We start from the raw sequence: 19752 nt of genomic DNA, 5'->3' as shown, positions 1-19752 counted from the left end.
ACAGAAAGGTCGGATTCGGAATGGGATGGGGAGTTGAAGTGCTGAGCCACAGGGAGATCAGGTAATGCGGACCGAGCGGAGGTGTTCGGCTAAACGATCGCCAAGCCTATGCTTGGTCTCACCGATGTAGATCAGCTGACATCTAGAGCAGCGGATGCAATAGATGAGGTTGGAGGAGGTGCAGGTGAACCTCTGACGCACCTGGAACAACTGCTTGGGTCCTTGAATGGAGTCGAGGGGGGAGGTAAAGCGACAAGTGTAGCATCTCCTGCGGTTGCAAGGGAAAGTGCCCGGGGAGGGGGTGGTGCGGGTGGGAAGGGAAGAATTGACCAGGGAGTTACGGAGGGAGCGGTCTTTGCAGAAAGCAGACAGGGTGGGAGATGGGAAGATGTGGCGAGTGGTGGGGACACGTTGGAGGTGGCGAAAATGACGGAGGACTATCTGTTGTATGTATCGGCTAGATGGGTGGAAGGTGAGGACTAGGGGGACTCTGCCCTTGTTCTGAGTGGGGGGGGGGATGGGGAGAGAGAGCAGTGTTGCGGGGTATTGAAGAGACCCTGGTGAGAGCCTCATCTATGGTAGGGTAGGTGAACCCCAGTTCCCTGAAGAATGAGGACATTTCCGATGCCCTGGTGTGGAACACCTCATCCTGGGAGCAGATGTGGCATAGACGGAGGAATTGGGAGTAGGGGTGGAGTCCTTACAGGAAGCAGGGTGGGAAGAAGTGTAGTCTAGATAGCCATGGGAATCAGTGGGTTAATAGTGGATGTCGGTCAAAAGTCTATCACCTGCGATGGAGATAGTGAGGTCAAGAAATGGTAGGGAAGTGTCGGAAATGGTCCAGGTGTATTTGAGTGCCGGATGGAAGTTAGTGGCAAAGTTGCTGAAGTTAATGATTGTGTGTGGGTGCAGGAGGTAGCACCAATGCAATCGTCGATGTGGCAGAGGCAGAGGTCGGGGATGGGGTCCTGGTACGTCTCGAACAAAGATTGTTCGACGTAGCCTACAAAGAGGCAGGCATAGCTGGGGCCCATGCGCATGCCCATAGCTACGCCTTGTATTTGGAGGAAATGGGAGGAGTCAAACAAAAAGTTATTAAGGGTAAAGACCTGGCGGAGGAGAGTATCTGTAGTCGGGGATTGGTTGGTTCTCCGGTCGAGGAAGAACCGGAGGGCTTTGAGACCCTCCTGGTGGGGGGTGGAGGTGTAGAGTGACTGGAGGTCCATGATGAAGATAAGGGGATGGGGGCCTAGAGAACGGAATGCCCGGAGACGATGGAGAGTGTCTGAGGTGTCTTGAACATAGGTTGGGAGGGATTTAACCAGTGGGTGGGGGGGAGGGGGGATAGGATGGTGTCGAGGTATGTGGAAGTAAGTTCGGTAGGGCACGAACAGGCAGAGACAATGGGTCTACCAGGACAGTCAGGTTTGCGGATTTTGGGGAGAAGGTACAATCGGGCCGTGCAGGACTGGGGAATGATGAAGTTGGAAGTTTGGGAGGACAGGGAGCCGGAGTTGATGAAGTCAGTGATGGGGCTAGAGATAGTGGCCTGGTGCTCGTCAGTGGGGTCATGGTCCAGGGATAAGTAGGAGGAGGTGTCCGAGAGTTGGCGCGTGGCCTCAGCTTTGTAGAGATCAGCGGACCAGACTACCACGGCACCTCCCTTGTCGGCGGGTTTGATAACCCAGTCTTCGATTTTACAGCATCTGCAGTTCCTTCTTGAACCTTTAGCTCATTTGCTTTGTGTACTTCCAGGAATCGAAAAGAGCAATTAAAGTATCTGCAAACATGTAACTTCATGGAATCTATATCACTTTATATTCTACTGCCACCATAAATGTTTAACATAAAAAACAAATAAACGGTATTGTATTGTATATTTAATCTAGTGGAGACACAAAAGACTTCAGATGCTGGAATCTGCTGCAAAAATACGATAATATAAAATATTATATAAACATAAAACAAAACAATTCCTAAAATAAAACAATTCCTCCAGTTTGATGACCTCGAAAAGATCATCCACACATTTATCTCCTCCCGCCTCGATTACTGCAACTCCCTTTACACTGGCATCAGCCAATCTTCCCCGTGCCGCCTGCATATGGTCCAAAATGCCGCAGCGAGACTCCTGACGGGCACCCGAAAAAGGGACCACATCACCCCGATTCTGGCCTCTTTCCACTGGCTCCCTGTGCGGTTCCGAATAAATTTCAAGGTCCTTCTTTATGTTTACAAAGTCCTTAACGGGCTTACCCCCACCTACATCAAAAGATTGCTTACCCACCACACCACCTCCAGGTACCTCAGATTGGCCGACTTGGGGTTACTGAACATCTAGGCATAAGCTCAGAGGCGACCGTGCCTTTGCGGTTGCAGCTCCTAGACTGTGGAACAGCATCCCTCTTCCCATCAGAACTGCCCCCTCCATCGACTCCTTTAAGTCGAGACTTAAAACTCATCTTTACTCTCAAGCCTTTCTTGACGTCCTCTGAGGGACGGCTATATGTATGTATTTATGTATGTACTTAATCTATGAACCACTGTTGTATAACGTTAGTATCTCCACCTTTGTCCAACGAGAGATGTTTTTTAAATGTGCTATAGAAATAAAAGTAACTTGACTTGAAAAAGCAAATTCTTCCTCTGGGCTGCTTTTCAGAGGGTCTCAACCCGAAACATTGACCGTCCATTTCCATCGTCAGATACTGCCTGACCCAGCAAGTTCCTCCAGAAGTTTTGTTTTTGCTCCATACTTCATCTAGTCTTTAGATCACCAAGTCATAGTGTGGAGGCAGGCCCTTCAGCCTAACTTGCCCACACAAAAGATCATTGTGATAATTAAACTATACACAGTATATACAATTATATAATTGAACCAAATCACTACTGCACTTAATCCTAAAACTTTGCTAGTTTTCTCACGATAATAATGTGTACTGTTGACCAAACAAAGGTACGATTTAACAGCTGAAGAACGTAACTTCAGTGCATGAATTCATCCACTGGGGATAATCATAACGCAATAAACCTTTGGGCTCACCATGTCCTTCCAGTTAGACTGTTCATCTAATTCCGATTGATACTTTATAAGCAGTGAAAAAAGTACAAAAGTATTAAGAACTCCAAGGGCTTAGAATGTTGCATGCCAAGTACTCATTTGCAACTACTGACAACCAAGTAAATCCCAAACCCACTTTACACAAGTGAAAGAGAAAAATAAATGGGACAGTGTTCACAAAAAATACGAATGGTCTTACAGATGCAGCTTGATAAACAGCTTTGCTGATGATACAAAAGTGGGTGGTGTTGCAGACAGTGAAGAAGGTTGTGAAAAATTGCAGCAGGATCTTGATTGATTGGCCAGGTAGGTTGAGGAATGGATGATGGAATTTAATACAGAGAAATGTGAGATGTTGCATTTTGGGAAGTCAAGCATGGGCAGGACCTACACGGTGAATTGTAGGGCTCTGGGAGTGTTGTAGAGCAGAGGGATCTAGGAGTACAGGTGAATGGTTCCTTGAAGGTTGACTTGCAGGTAGATAAGGTGGTCTAAAAAGTTTTTGCAATATTGGACTTCATCAGTCAGAGTTGAGTATAGATGAGGACATAATATATATTATAATAATGAGGACATAATATATATTATGTCCTCATTATTCAGGGAAAGGGGGGTAAAAACCAGGGCTCTCAACCCGCAACAAACGTCGCAACACCCAGTTACACCTTTCCAGCCGAGATGCTGCCTGTCTCGCTGACCGTTACCCTCCCCCGGGCACTTTCCCTTCCAGTATCTCTTTTTTGTGTCTACCTTCGATTTAAAACAGCATCTGCAGTTCTTTCCTACACATAGAAGTTGGGAGGTCATGTTGCAGTTGTATAAAACATTGGTGAGGCCGCATTTAGAGTATTGTGTTCAGTTCTGGGCACCATGTTATAGGAAAGATGTTGTTAAACTGAAAAGGGTACAGAGGATTTACGAGGATGTTTCCACAACTAGAGGTTGAGTAGGCAGGGACTATTCCCTGGAGTGCAGGAAGATTAGGGGTGATCTTATAGAGGTGTATAAAATCATGAGAGGTTTAGAATGGGTAGATGCACCGAGTCTCTTGCTCAGAGTAGGTAAATCAAGGACCAGAGGACATAGGTTTAAGGTGAAGGCGAAAAGATTTAATAGGAATCTGAGGGGTAACTTTTTCACACAAAGGGTGGTGGGTGTATGGAACAAACTACCAGAGGAGATAGTTGAGGCTGGGACTATCCCAAACTTTAAGAAACAGTTAGACAGGTACATGGATAGGATAGGTTAGGAGGGATATGGACAATAAGCTTGGAAGGAGTGTAGTTGGGACATGCTGGCCGGTATTTTGGGCAGGTTGGGCCGAAGAGCCCGTTTCCATACTGTATCACTCTATGACACTAACTGAAGAAGAACCTTAGATGCAATACATTAAAACATGTCTTGTAATATGCACAGTGCTCTAGTGAGCCACAAAAAGCCAGAAATTTATTTTTGGGGCTCTATTTTTGCGGCTGTATTTTTCCAAAGAAAGTCAAATGGATATATGGTCTTCCTGGATGTATGGGCTGCTCCCATCCAAAGGTCCTCTGTATGCTGCAAATTAGGCTATTTAAGGAAAACCTGTTGCAGGTATAAATTAATATATTCCCTCCACATCAATGTAGGTCTAGAACATGTCTGGATCTTCACACTCAATTGTTTCATTAAATTAACCTGATTACATCTAATCTAGCACTTGTGGGTAAAACAATATGCAAGCATATTACATTCAAGGTTTTAACCACTTCAAAGTGTCATTCTATTAACACAGCATACGTTTTGTTAAAAAAAAGTGGCTTGGTAATGCCTCCCATATGACTCATTGTAGCTTCTTTAAATGCAACGCAACACATTACCGGAATTAACCTCCTGCAAGGTTTTTGAAAGGTAGAGATTTTGTTTCATTCGTGTTCAAACATGCAAGGACATGCGTGTAAACAAAACGAGAAACCAATCTATAAACTATAATGTAGTGTGCTCCACTACATTCACTCTGGTCCATTGACATTCTACTTTCTATATGAAAGCAGAACACACAATAGACGAAGATTTTTTTCTATTCAAGGCTTTTAATGGAATACATTCTTTTGTTTTAAACAAAAAGAACAAATTCAGAGTTTTAGTTAATTCCAAGCTCTACACTGAACAGTCATAGCAATAAACGTGGTCTTAGATGAAAGTTTTATTTTACACACTTTTGACAAAATGTCACAGACCTAAAATGCTGACTGACTCCCACTCCACAGATGCTGTGACTTGCTAATTTTTACCAACATTTTCAGTTTTTGTCTCAAATCTATGCTTTGATCGAGCTGAGTAAATGGATGCAGAAATACCAAGTTGGACACCATGGACTGTTCCTTGCCTCCCATACTTCTTTTTAAAAAAGGCTCCATGATTTCTTTATTAAATAGTTTTTGATCACAGCAAATTTAAATGCTGAAAATTACATTAGGACAACAGTATTATGCAAAATAAATGATTCAATATGATAGGAGAAAATGGGCTTACAAAAGGTAGGACAAAAAAAGAATTAGAACCAAGTATCATTGATTTTGAAGGATTTTGTGTCTCAGGTGGCGACAGAATTTTGTGGAACAAGTAAATGTGGAAATGCAGCAAATGTGTTTAACAAAAATACTTTAGCAAGAGGCCATAGAGATTTTTTTAAATGTAATAGTTGTGGTAATGGTTTAAGAAAGCCGTACTAGTTTGATGACCAGAGATACGAAGTGGAGGTGAGATAAGGTTCTTTTGGATGGATGTGTGTGACAGTTGTTGTGTGCCACTGGGTTCTGTTGAGAAACTAGTTCCGATTTTATATGTAAAGTACCTGGATGTAAAGGTAGAATTATCTGGCAAACTTTGAATGACACATTAATTATAAATAGAGGCAACGATAATTAATTCAAGAAACTATAAGGGGACACTCATAAAATGAAGGAATGTGCTAAAGAGTAGAAAATGGAAAATAATGTCAGTAAATGTGATTGGTACATTTACTTCAAAAGTACTTCAAGTGAGAAAAAGATGGATGATGTGCTAGAGAATTTACAAATCTACAAGACATTAAAAGCTGCACAATTGGATGAGGCCATCATTGGGAGTTCCCTCTAGGCTGCTGGTACAGGCAGGAACGCTCAGTCACCGTGGGGCCCGATCCCCTTCACCTGCTTCTACGTCTTACAGTGAGCGGAGACTTTATCATCTCCACACTCGACCTTTGTCGTTCTGTCCACTCGACCTCTTCCCCTACCTCCTCCGACAGCCACCTCATCCTCCTTCTCGTTAACATACTCCACCCTTGGGAGCAGCAACAGATAAGGTAGGGAGCCCCACGGTGACCGAGTGCATCTTATAGTTTTCAGTGGCCTGAAGAAAGCGCTGCTCCCTAGGGACTGCAACATGAACTGCAATAATAGCCGCATGAACCGGTGAAGAAGGACTTGGTGGTGCAGACCAGTGGTGTTGGTGCCTAATTTTAAGGTGAAACAGAACAAAGTGCTGGAGTAACTCAGCAGTTGGAAGAACAGTCCCAATGTTACTTATCCATGTTCTCCAGCAATGCTGCCTGACCTGCTGAGTTACTCCAGCACTTTGTGTATTACCCATCATCTGCAGTTCTTTGTTTCAACAACATCCAATGATAATACCTTAATCGGTTATAACGAAAATCAGCAATAATGGACACCAGTGAAAAAATTGTGTTCCGTATTATCCAGTCAAATCAAGCCAAATACAAGTTCAAGAGGTAGCGCAAAGAGAAAAATACTATGTAGAATGTAGTAATACACTAAACCCTCGTTATAATGGACTATAATGGGGGAATTATGTCCGTTATTGCCGATTGTCTGCTATAACAGAGTACGGGTTTCTCCCCCCCATCGATATCACTGCCTTGGCACCAGGTCAGAATCTGGGTATCACTGTATCTTAATTGGTACATGTGATAATAAAAGACTTTTGAAACCTTTGGGAATCCTGGAGCCCCGTTACTGAGAACCACACGGAGTGCAGCAGCCTGGCATCACCTTGCCCAGTGCAGCTGGGGAACAGCAATAACCACTACCCCTGCTGCCGATTCCCACATTCAGAGATTGGGAGCAAAATGGGAGATCTAGGACATTGGGGTGCTGTTTCTCCTTCTAAGGACATTAACTTGCCGAACCCGCAGAGTGTACAAAGTTCTTCTGTATAGCTAAAAATGTATTTTTGTTACTGCCATAAATACTAAAAGCTGTTTATTACATTGTTTAATAGAGTTAAGTGTCAATTGAAGCAATTGCTTGTCAGTTTCACTTGTTCATGTCAATAGTCTCCAGTTTAACTCGCAGCCTGTGTTCTTAAAGAGACAGTGGTGTCTGATCACAGTGGGGACACTCAGTCCACTATAACTGAAATGAGTTATAAATAGGTCCGTAATAATGAGGGCTTACTGTATAGTCTTACAGCTACAAATAAAATGTGCAAGTGCCGCAATGATGTAGGTTGGTCCTTCATTATGGTTTAAAGGAGCCAACCAAAAATATTGCCTATCTATGTCCTCCAGTGATGCTGTCTGACCCACTGAGTTACTCCAGTACTTTGTGTTCCACTCAAGATTCCAGCATCTGCAGTTCCTAGTCTTCGTGATTATATTGGCTGCTTTTCCCAGGCAGCGTAAATGTAGATGGAGATGTTGGGGGTGGTGGGGTTGCTGATTTGTGTGGTGGGCTGGACCGCATTTACAACTCTCTGCAATTTTTTTTGTGGTCAGGGGCAGAGCAGTTGCTAAACCAAGTAGTAATAAATCCTGATAAAATGCTATCTACAGTCCATCTGTAGAAATTCTTAAGTTGTTGAAGACATGGGACCTCCCTCCTATCACCACTTTGCAGGGCTCTGTGATTGAATCTGTGTCTCAATATAAATATCTGGGAATTATAATTGACGATTCTCTCTCTTTTAAACCTCATATCCAGCAACTTGTGAAAAAACTAAAGATAAAATTAGGTTTTTACTTTAGAAACAAATCTTGTTTTTCTTTTGAAGCCAAAAAGCGATTTGTTGCTGCAACGTTTGTCTGTGTTGGACTATGGTGATGTTTTATATATGAATGCATCTTCAAAATGCCTACAGTCTTTGGACACGGTCTACCACGGAGCACTGAGATTTGTTACTAATTTTAAAACCCTCACGCACCACTGCTCTTTGTATGCTAAGTTGGATGGTTTGCCCTGTCCACCTGCAGACTCCATCATTAGCATATCCTTATTTATAAGACTATCCTCGATGTTCTTCCTTCATACCTGCAGAAGTATGTAATTCGAAAAAGCACAGGAACTTATCAGCTCCGCTCTGAGGACTTGTTCTTACTAACTGTACCTAAAGTCCGTACTGAACTGGGGAAAAGGGCATTTAGTTATGCTGCTCCCTTCGCATGGAACCAGCTGCAGAATGAACTGAAACTTAAGGAGCTGGTTTCTATAAACAGATTTAAATCCCTTCTTAATGATGTTGAAGCGGGCTCTTCTGTCTGTACATGCTTTGTTTGATGATGTTCTGACTGTGACTCTATTTATATGTTCTCTGTTGTTTTTAAATTATTGTCTTTAACTGTGGAACTGTGCTGCTGCCCGTCTTGGCCAGGACTCTCTTGTAAAATAGATTTTTAATCTCAATGAGACTTCTCCTGGTTAAATAAGGTTAAATAAAATAAATAAAAAAAAAATAAAATAAACAAGCTAAATTTCCTTAGTCTTCTAAGAAGTAGAGGCTTTCTTGGTCATAGCATCAACGTGGTTGGAGCAGGACAAATTGTTATTGTGTTGATAAATGCACAGCCGCACATCGAATTATCGCCTTCTAAACGTACAACCTTGCCACTGGGCAGGACGAATGCTGCAAGAACATAAAAATAATCCACCTTCAAGTTTCCCTCCAAGGCACAGACTATCTGATTTGAAAATATATCACCATCTCCAAGTCAAAATCCTGGAAATCCTGGGATTAAGTTATTTCACTGCTACCTTACAAGGGTGGGAAATAAATGCTGGCCTTTACATGAACTCAACAGGTTGGGCAGCACCTGCGACAAGAGAAGCCATTTCACTTTCCAAGACACCATCAGAATTGGGAAAGAAAGAAATTATTTGAGGAAGCACAGAAGGTAGGGGGGGGGGGGGGGGGGGGGGGGGGGGGGGGGGGGATATGGGTGAATCAAGGAGAATTTCTCTGATACAGAAAAACTGGAGGCAGTTAAAATTAGATTATTTGTGTATGTATTGCTAATGCTGAATAGCCTGCTCAGTGACTAGACTGATAAAAAGAGAAAGAGAAAAGAGTAAGAGAAAATAAAACATCTCTCTTTGCAATAATGGTGGTCATAGGATCAAAAAGATTAATGGTTTGTTTTCACAGATAATGTCTGACCTCCTGAGGTTTTCCAACATTTCTGTTTTATTTCCCCCATCTGCAGTCTGATTTTTATTTATTTTTTATTTTTTTAATTGGCCTTTTGAGCAATGTCTAGTTCGCATTAACAAAATAAATACATTGAAATGTGTTTTAGGACAAGGCATATCAAATACAAACTTGAGATGCTTTGGTGATCTGTATAAAGCTTAACAAAGGTAACATTCGGGAATGCTGTTCTGTTTGGATGAAATAACAAGTATACATTACAGATTTACACGGATGGTATGAATGACTTGAAAAATGCTAATGTTACATTTTCATTAGAAGATACTGTTGCTTTGCACAAATTTTCAAAATGATTTACAAAATAGAAACATTGTTTCCAATGATGGAATAATAAGACAATTGCATAAAGATTAAATGGATAACATTTAGGACAAATAGAGCATAGAGGCGGATCGCTCTCGTGACTAAAGGGCCTGTCCCGCTTAAGGGCCTGTCCCACTTAGACAATTTTCTCGGCGAATACCGTAGCAGGTCACCGAAAAACCGGCGACTGGACCCCCCTATGACAATATCTACAACAACCTACCACCTAGTCGACATCAAGCTACGGCAAGCTACCGACAACCAGCGACCCATTAGGACGTCCATCTACGACCACACATACAACAACCTACGTCCACCCGCGACAAGCTATGACGCTGTCAGCAACAACTGAAGACAACTTAAGACAATTCAGTCTCGGTTACCTGTCGCCGGTTGACGTAGGTAGTCGCCAATGGAATTCATCAAAGTCAGCACTGGCAACAACCTACATCACCTGGCGACAACCTACAACAGCACCTAGGTCAAGAGAAGTCAAGCTACACTCATTGGTGTCAAGCCAACTGTCGCCAAAATGTTTTGAACATTTCAAAATCCAGCGGCGGCCAGAAAAATGCTATGATTGACCAAGGAGACTACTCACAACCATACAGGCAACACCCCGGCGACCACGTGGAGACGGCCTAGTTGCCTGTAGTTGCCTACAAAACCGGCCCTTTAGGATAGGCTGTCGCCACATGGTAGCCGGGGTGTCGCCTGTATGGACGCGAGTAGTCTCCTCAGCCGCCTAAAGAGTCGTTGCGTCTTTCTGGTCGCCGCTGAATTTTCAATATGTTCAAAAATTTTCAGCGACAGTTGGCGACAGTGGGTTGACGCCAATGAGCGTAGCTTGACTTCTCCTGACGTACGTGCTCTCGTAGGTTGTCGCCAGATGACGTAGGTTCAAGTCAAGTCAAGTTTATTCGTCACATACGCATACGAGATGTGCAGTGAAATGAAAAGTGGCAATGCTTGCGGATTGTGCAAAAAAACTACAAAACAGAATAGAACAGAATCACATATTACATATTTGTGGGAGGAAAAAAAAAGAAGAAAAAAAACAGCAATTTTACAAAGACACCACACAACAGTAAATTGGTACAGTAGGTTAGTCCCGGGTGAAATAGGAGTTTACAGTCCTAATGGCCTCTGAGAAGAAACTCCTACTCATCCTCTCTGTTTTCACAGCATTTCACAGGAGCCGTTTGCCTGACGGTAGCAGCTGGAAGGCGTCCCCTAAGTTGTCGTTGGTGCTGACATCGGTGAATTCCACTGGCGACTACCTACGTATTCCTACGTTAAACGGCGACATGTACCGGCAACTGAATTGTTTTCAGTTGTTGACGACGGGGTCGTAGTTTGTTGCGGATGGACATAGGTTGACTTTTGTTGTCGCCGGTTGTCGGTAGCTTGCCATCGGCTGGGTGGTAGGTTGGTGTACCTTGTCGTAGACATTGTTGTGGGGGGGGGGGGTTCCAGTCGCCAGTTTTTCGGTGACCTGCTATGACTATGACAATCCAGCAGTTGCCTAAAAAATCGCCTAAGTGGGACAGGCCCTTTATTCAACATCAAGTTAGATGGTTAAATGAATGGAAATAAAAGATATAAGGGAACCACATTCTCATACAACCAGAGAATATGGTTGTTTGGAGGATAAACATCTGTGTGCAACAACAGTATAAAGTGTTCACTTTGTGTTCCTAGTTTCTCAGCACAACAAAGGTCAAATATTCCAGAATGTACTTGAGATAAACCATCTTTTTCCATATACTAAAAACATACTCACAACTGATATCAGCAATGTTTCTTTAATCACACCTACCTTCCGTTTTTTGCTGATGATGGCAATTGGTTTGTTTGTATAAGCTTGTTGACTTTTTTGCAAGTAACGTCTCCAAACATTGCATAGGATTTCATCCTAGTAAAAGTAAAATGCATTCATTTATTACGTTGGAGTCAAGTGCATGGTTCAGCAATACCACACTGGTGTTCTATTGCACCAAAAAGGAACAGAATGCAAGTTCCCATAACATTAGAGATCATAATCTCACTTTCTTTGGGAAGGTTTCCGAGCAGAATAGATTGCGAAGACAAGACTATTAAATGCAACAGGAGATAAGATTCAAGCAATTTTGAGTGTTACACAATCATAATACAAAAATAGCGATTGCTATCATCTACCTATCTACCCATTTAATATCACAATTGATGTCAAGTGTAAATAATCAAAAGTAAACTAGACAAAAATTGTAACAATGCAATGAGATTATAGTAGGTTAAAGGAAAAACTAGTGCTTGCACATACATTTCAACCTAATAAACTATTGGAAGTTTAATAAACAAATCTTAATGAAGTCAGAGACTGCCCCCTACTGGTTTTAAGTCTTATCCACAATGCTACATATTTTTTACTAATTTAAAGTAATAAATATTAAATATTGCAAGGACACTTTAAAAATGATTTTTTTAAAACAGCATTACAAGTCCTTACAAGATCCATTCTTCAGAAAATATCAACAAGAACGGCAAAATGAACTTCAATTTAGTGTTATAGTTAAAGTGAAAAGCAAAAACAAGCATATTGTGAAACATTTTCTGCAGTTCCTTGTATTAACAGATCCTGAATACAGTTTCAGCCTGGATTTAAGTTCAAATGCACTCTCCTTTAGATCAGATAAAAATCAATTGCTAGTTAATGGTTCTTCTGCACAATAACACAAACCACTCAAGTTATGTGCTCCATTGTCAAACAGGTAGGTTTAAACATGAAAGATTAAGTAGAAGAAATGAAAGGCTACGTCAGAGGAATAGCATGGAAGCATAAAGGCAATCTGGAATGTGGATAAAACACACGAAATAGCAAGAAAAATTAAAAGGGCATAAAGAAAACCAGGATATCAAATGTCAAATTGCAATTTGAGCACCAAATATAGATTTCAAAACTTTAATTGATTCAATGAATAAACAATCTCTACACACAATAACAATATAATGTGGTGTATTTAGGTTGATGGATTTTAAACATTTTTAAATGTTTGAATTTTCACAATCTGGGATGCCGCCTTCCGGGAAGAACATGTGAAAGACATGTGTATAAAGACCCAAGTTAGACGCAACATTTACACAGAATAGAAGAAATAAAGAGGCAATGTGAAGATGATAATATTAACCAATGCATTTAAATCACCCACAGTCCTAAGACAAAAAAAAAATACAGATTAGCCCAACCAATATTGTTGAAATCTCATTGGGAAAACACGTTGTTTACTGCGCGACAAATACATCTTTAAAAATCATTGTCTCTCTTTGCAAATGCTTCAAAATTGATCAGCAGGCAGGAAAAAGAAATGAGGGGATCTCATTGAAACTTACCGAATGGTGAAAGGCCTGGATAGAGTGGAAGTGGAGAGGATGTTTTTAGTAGTGGGAGTGTTTGGACCAGAGGCCATTGCTTCAGAATAAAAGGGTGTACCTTTAGAAAGGAGATGACAAGGAATTTCTTTATTCAGAGGGTGGTGATTTTGTGGAATTCATTGCCAGTTGGCTGTGGAGGCCGTCAATGGATATTTTGAAGGTGGAGATTGACAGATTCTTGATTAGTAAGGACGTCGGGGGTTATGGGGCGAAAGCAGGAGAATGGGGTTGAGAGGGATAGATTGAATTGAATGGCGAAGTAGACTTGACGGGCCGAATGGCCTTATTCTGTTCCTAGAACCTCTGAACCGTATGCGACGAAACTCATTGTTCCAATGAAGCTCATAGAATACAATAATGACACGAGAAATACAAGTGCAATATAGTGGAATGGTATTTCATTGTAGTGCAAAACAAAATATTAAAATATATTTACAGAATAACTGAGTGAGGTAGAATAAAGAGCACGCGGCAACACCTCCGGGAAGACCATGTGAAAGACATCATTGGTTCATGAGACTAATAGTCGTAGGGAAGAAGCTGTTTATGAAGTGTAAACATTCAAGCTTTCAAGCTTCCTGTATCTTTTGGAAATACTCAGCTGAGTAGGCAGGGATTGTGGAGAGAATAAAGGTCACTATTTCTAATTGATGAACTTTTATTAATTTTCAACAGATGCTGTCTGACCTTCGGCCTGTTTGCAGCATTTTATGTTTTATTTCAAGTTTGCAGCACCTGCAGTTTTTCGCTTTATGAGATAGAAGAGGTAAAGGATGGGATGATATATTAGAGTAAAGAAATGGAATGCACCCCAACTTCCTGAAGATGGTGTTTTTGTAGTGTTTTTATAAACTTGTCAACCTCCCCAAACATATCTGAACAGATTTGTTAAGGTAAATCATGTTTTTTTAATTTGACGAGGTAGCAGAAAATCTATTAAAAATGCAGAAGATGAAATCTACAAAGAAAAAAAGTAATTAGCAAAACCGAGTTCCATGTAATTAAAAGTTAACAGCAGAATGGTTGTTAAGAGTAATATTTCAGGATGCTACAGACAGTGGTACCCTGGAACAATGCTTCTTTTGGGAATACTGGGACAATGCTTCTTTTGACATAGACATGGAATTGCAAGGTACATTTTCCAAATTAGCAAATGACTCGAAACTTAGAACTGTGGTGAACAGCGCAGAGAAAAGTAATAAATTCCAAAGGGAGTCAAAAGCATTTCATAGAAACATAGAAAATATGTGCAGGAGTAGGCCATTCGGCCCTTCGAGCCTGCACCGCCATTCAATATGATCATGGCTGATCATCCAACTCAGTATCCCATACCTGCCTTCTCTCCATACCCCCTGATCCCCTTAGCCACAAGGGCCACATCTAACTCCCTCTTAAATATAGCCAATGAACTGGCCTCAACTACCTTCTGTGGCAGAGAATTCCAGAGATTCACCATTCTCTGTGTGAAAAAATGTTTTTCTCATCTCGGTCCTAAAAGTACTAACACTTTTGAAAAATATAAAAATGGATAAGTCTCCAGGTCCTGACAGGATATTCCCTAGGACATTGAGGGAAGTTAGTGTAGAAATAGCCGGGGCTACGACAGAAATATTTCAAATGTCATTAGAAACGGGAATAGTCCCCGAGGGTTGGAGTATTGCGCATGTTGTCCATTGTTTTTAAAAGGGTTCTAAGAGTAAACCTAGCAATTATAGACCTGTTAGTTTTGACTTCAGTGGTGGGCAAATTAATGGAAAAGATACTTAGAGATAATATATATAAGCATCTGGATAAACAGGGTCTGATTAGGAACAGTCAACATGGATTTGTGCCTGGAAGGTCATGTTTGACTAATCTTCTTGAATTTTTTGAAGAGGTTACTAGGGAAATTGACAAGGGTAAAGCAGTGGATGGTGTCTATATGGACTTTAGTAAGGCCTTTGACAAGGTTCCTCATGGAAGGTTGGTTAAGAAGGTTCAACTGTTGGGTATAAATGCAGGAGTAGCAAGATGGATTCAACAGTGGCTGAATGGGAGAAGCCAGAGGGTAATGGTGGATAGCTGTTTGTCGGCTTGGAGGCAGGTGACTAGTGGGGTGCCTCAGGGATCTGTGTTGGGTCCTTTGTTGTTTGTCATGTACATCAATGATCTGGATGAAGGTGTGGTAAATTGGATTAGTAAGTATGCAGATGATACCAAGATAGGGGGGGTGTTGTGGATAATGAAGAGGATTTCCAAAGTCTACAGAGTGATTTAGGCCATTTGGAAGAATGGGTTGAAAGATGGCAGATGGAGTTTAATGCTGATAAATGTGAGGTGCTACACCTTGGCAGGACAAATCAAAATAGGTACATGGTAAATGGTAGGGAATTGAAGAATGCAGTTGAACAGAGGGATCTGGGAATAACCGTGCATAGTTCCTTGAAAATGGAATCTCATATAGATAGGGTGGTAAAGAAAGCTTTTGGTATGCTAGCCTTTATAAATCAGAGCATTGAGTATAGAAACTGGGATGTAATGTTAAAATTGTACAAGGCATTGGTGAAACCAAATCTGGAGTATGGTGTACAATTTTGGTCGCCCAATTATAGGAACGATGTCAACAAAATAGAGAGAGTACAGAGGAGATTTACTAGAATGTTGCCTGGGTTTCAACAACTAAGTTACAGAGAAAGGTCGAATAAGTTAGGTCTTTATTCTCTGGAGCGCAGAAGGTTAAGGGGGGACTTGATAGAGGTCTTTAAAATGATGAGAGGGATAGACAGTTGATGTGGACAAGCTTTTCCCTTTGAGAATAGGGAAGATTCAAACAAGAGGACATGACTTCAGAATTAAGGGACAGAAGTTTAGGGGTAACATGAGGGGGAACTTCTTTACTCAGAGTGGTAGCGGTGTGGAATGAGCTTCCAGTGGAAGTGGTGGAGGCAGGTTCGTTGGTATCATTTAAAATTAAATTGGATAGGCATATGGATGAGAAGGGAATGGAGGGTTATGGTATGAGTGCAGGCAGGTGGGACTAAGGGAAAATAATTGTTCGGCACGGACTTGTAGCGCCGAGATGGCCTGTTTCCGTGCTGTAATTGTTATATGGTTATATGGTTAAAAGACTTCCCCCTTATCCGTAAACTGTGATATGTCATTTGCATGGACAATTGAACAGTTACATTCTTACTTGCAACAGCATTATAGGTCTATTATACAATACATAAGGATAATGCCACATGACCAATCCACTGGATGTTTTCAAGAGAGAGTTAGATTTAGCTCCTGGGGCTAAAGGAATCAAGGGATATGGGGAAAAAGCTGGAACAGGGTACTGATTTTAGATGATCAGTCATGATCATATTGAATGGCTCGAAGGGATGAATGGCGTACTCCTGCACCTATTTTTCTATGTATCTAACTCAATTTGCCGCTAGTCTGTGGGAAGAACAAAAGTGTGGCGATTAATGTAGAATTAGTGCTATTGCGTCAGTGTGACGGTCAGTGTGGATTGGATGGGCATAAGGGCTTGTTTCAACGCAGTCTCTATGACTGAAGTAGAGATGGAAAAGGTAGTGCATGAGTAGAGCTAGACTACATAATGCAAACGATTAAAAGTAGAAAGAATATCCATTAGGAGAAGGAAGGAGAATAGGAAAGGTGAAAGTATGACATGCTGGAAATAAAGATGTTCTGCACCTCAGTTTCATTATAATGAAAACAGCTTCTTTCAAACTTTAATACTCCAATTTTACTTCCCCTCTCACTTCCCCTCTCCCAATGTCACGAGCACAATCAGAAATAAACCAACTCCCAAAGGAAAAATATTTTCTGAAGCTGCTACTACTCAGAAATATTAAACAGATGACGCAGGATATCAATAGCAGCTTTTGCTTAGAGAAAATGCTTGACCACATTTGGTAATCATTACCAAGCACTATTGAAGATGAAGAATCCAGGATTAATCATGATGTCTCTCTATTAATGACAACATATTGTCAAGTCACATAAAACATTTGTTGCTCTCTAATGAGGTTGCAGGATTCTCAGCAATAATGTTCAAAGACGAAACTAAACTGAAATAGCCATCAATACTGTCAATTCTGCTGAATATTTTTTGACATTTGTAAATATTTATTACATTAAAAAACTATTGAAAACAATTAAAACTGCCACAAAAACCTAGAAAATGCCATTCATTGGGTATTTTTAAACCAGATTGACAAATACTTGATTAGTAAGGGTGTCAAAGGTTATAGACAATAGACAATAGGTACAGGAGTAGGCCATTCGGCCCTTCGATCCAGCACCACCATTCAATGTGATCATGGCTGATCATCCCCAATCAGCACCCCGTTCCAGCCTTCTCCCCATATCCCCCGACTCTGCTATTTTTAAGAGCCCCATCTAGCTCTCTCTTGAAAGCATCCAGAAAACCTGCCTCCACCGCCTTCTGAGGCAGAGAATTCCACAGACTCACCACTCACTGTGAGAAAAAGTGTTTCCTCGTCTCCGTTCTAAATGGCTTACTCCTTATTCATAAACTATGCCCCCTGGTTCTGGACTCCTCCAACATCGGGAACATGTTTCCTGCCTCTAGCGTGTCCAAGCCCTTAACAATCTTATATGTTTCAATGAGATTCCCTCTCATCCTTCTAAACTCCAGAGTGTACAAGCCCAGCTGCTCCATTCCCTCAGCATACAACAGTCTCGCCATCCCGGGAATTAACCTTGTAAACCTACGCTGCACTCCCTCAATGGCAAGAATGTCCTTCATCAAATTAGGGGACCAAAACTGCACACAATACTCCAGGTGTGGTCTCCCTAGGGCTCTGTACAACTGCAGAAGGGCCTCTTTGCTCCTATATTTGATTCCTCTTGTTATAAAGGCCAACATGCCATTCGCTTTCTTCACTGCCTGCTGTACCTGCATGCTTACTTTCATAGACTGATGAACAAGGACCCCCAGATCCCGTTGTACTTCCCCTTTTCCCAAATCGAAGCCATTTAGATAGTAATCTGCCTTCCTGTTTATGTTACCAAAGTGGATAACATCATATTTATCCGCATTAAACTTCATCTGCCATGCATCTGCCCACTCCCCCAATGGGGAGTTATGGGGAGAAGGTAGGAGAATGGGTTTGAGTGAAAGATAGATCAGTCATGAATGAATGGCAGTTGACTCGATGGGCTGAATGGCCTAATTCTGCTCCTTTGACTTATGAACTTAAGCAATTAACCACCCCATCCATCTTTTTACTTACTACTTTCTCAATTTTTCCTTGCCAATTCAATAAATGTTAGGCAGATGTCTCTGTTGTATCTTTTTAGAATTGTTAACATTTTCTTTAAATAAAAGCCCTCATGGGAATAGAACATTAATATTTTTGCTGCACACTTTTTATACCCATACTAGACCAAGTGGGGCCCGTGGGTCCCGTCCCTCAATGCCCAGTTGGGGGGGGGGGGGGGGGCAATCACACACACACACAAACCACCCCACACACACACTAACCACCTAACCACCTCCCTTGAGGGAGAGAGGGCAGAGAGAGGACAGCGAGAGGGCAGCGAGAGGGCAGCGAGAGGGCAGCGAGAGGGCAGCGAGAGGGATAGGGGAGCAGAGGGAGAGGGGAGCAGAGGGAGAGGGGAGCAAGAGGGAGAGGGGAGCAGAGGGCAGAGTAGGGGCAGAACATAGAGAGAGGGGGCAGAGAGAGAGAGAGAGAGGCAGAGAGAGAGAGGCAGAGAGAGAGAGGCAGAGAGAGAGAGAGAGAGGAGAGAGAGAGAGAGAGAGAGAGAGAGAGAGAGAGAGAGAGAGAGAGAGAGAGAGAGAGAGAGAGAGAGAGGCAGAGAGAGAGAGAGAGAGAGAGAGAGAGAGAGAGGCAGAGAGAGAGAGAGAGAGAGAGAGAGAGAGAGAGAGAGAGAGAGAGAGAGAGAGGAGAGAGAGAGAGAGAGAGGCAGAGAGAGAGAGAGAGAGAGAGAGAGAGAGAGAGAGAGAGAGAGAGAGAGAGAGAGAGAGAGAGAGAGAGAGAGAGAGAGAGAGAGAGAGAGAGAGAGAGAGAGAGAGAGAGAGAGAGAGAGCGAGAGAGAGAGAGAGAGAGAGAGAGAGAGCGAGAGAGGAGAGAGAGAGCAGGCAGAGAGAGGAGAGGCAGAGGTGAGATGATTGGCTGGTTTTAGGGAGGGGAAGGGGGGAGGGAGAGGGGGGGAGAGGGAGAGTCTATGTCTGTCTGTCCGTCTGTCTGTCTATGTCTGTCTGTCCATCTCTGTGTTCGTCTGTGTCTGTCTGCCTGTCTATATCGATCTATATTTACTAAAGTCTGTTGTTTGACCGTTTTTTTGGCCTTTCTGTGCTGCGATTTTTCCCGAGAGAACGCCGGCCACCCTACGCCCCGGCATTTTTGGCCACCTTACTCAGAGCCCCCCCTCCGTTGCGCCGTATGTGTGTCCGAGGAATTTTTTCCCGTCGATGAAAAATGACAGAGATAATTAATATAATGATTTTTATAATAAAATGTCCCTCTTTCATTCTCCTT

General features: G+C 42.2%; 1 protein-coding gene across 1 annotated transcript in view; it reads right to left on the bottom strand.

Annotated features, from left to right (window-relative positions):
* taf1b (TATA box binding protein (Tbp)-associated factor, RNA polymerase I, B) overlaps positions 1-19752 on the bottom strand; it is a 58829-nt gene that overhangs the window by 23532 nt on the left and 15545 nt on the right. Inside the window, exon 5 of the mRNA XM_055635298.1 lies at positions 11646-11741. Within this exon, the coding sequence (XP_055491273.1) occupies positions 11646-11741 (96 nt within the window). The remainder of the gene's footprint in view (positions 1-11645; positions 11742-19752) is intronic.

The sequence above is a fragment of the Leucoraja erinacea genome, chromosome 5 (genome assembly GCF_028641065.1).
Source record: "Leucoraja erinacea ecotype New England chromosome 5, Leri_hhj_1, whole genome shotgun sequence".
NCBI classification, from domain to species: Eukaryota; Metazoa; Chordata; class Chondrichthyes; order Rajiformes; family Rajidae; genus Leucoraja; species Leucoraja erinaceus.
Note: the sequence above shows the minus strand (reverse complement) of the source record. Positions and strands in the feature narration are given on the sequence as shown.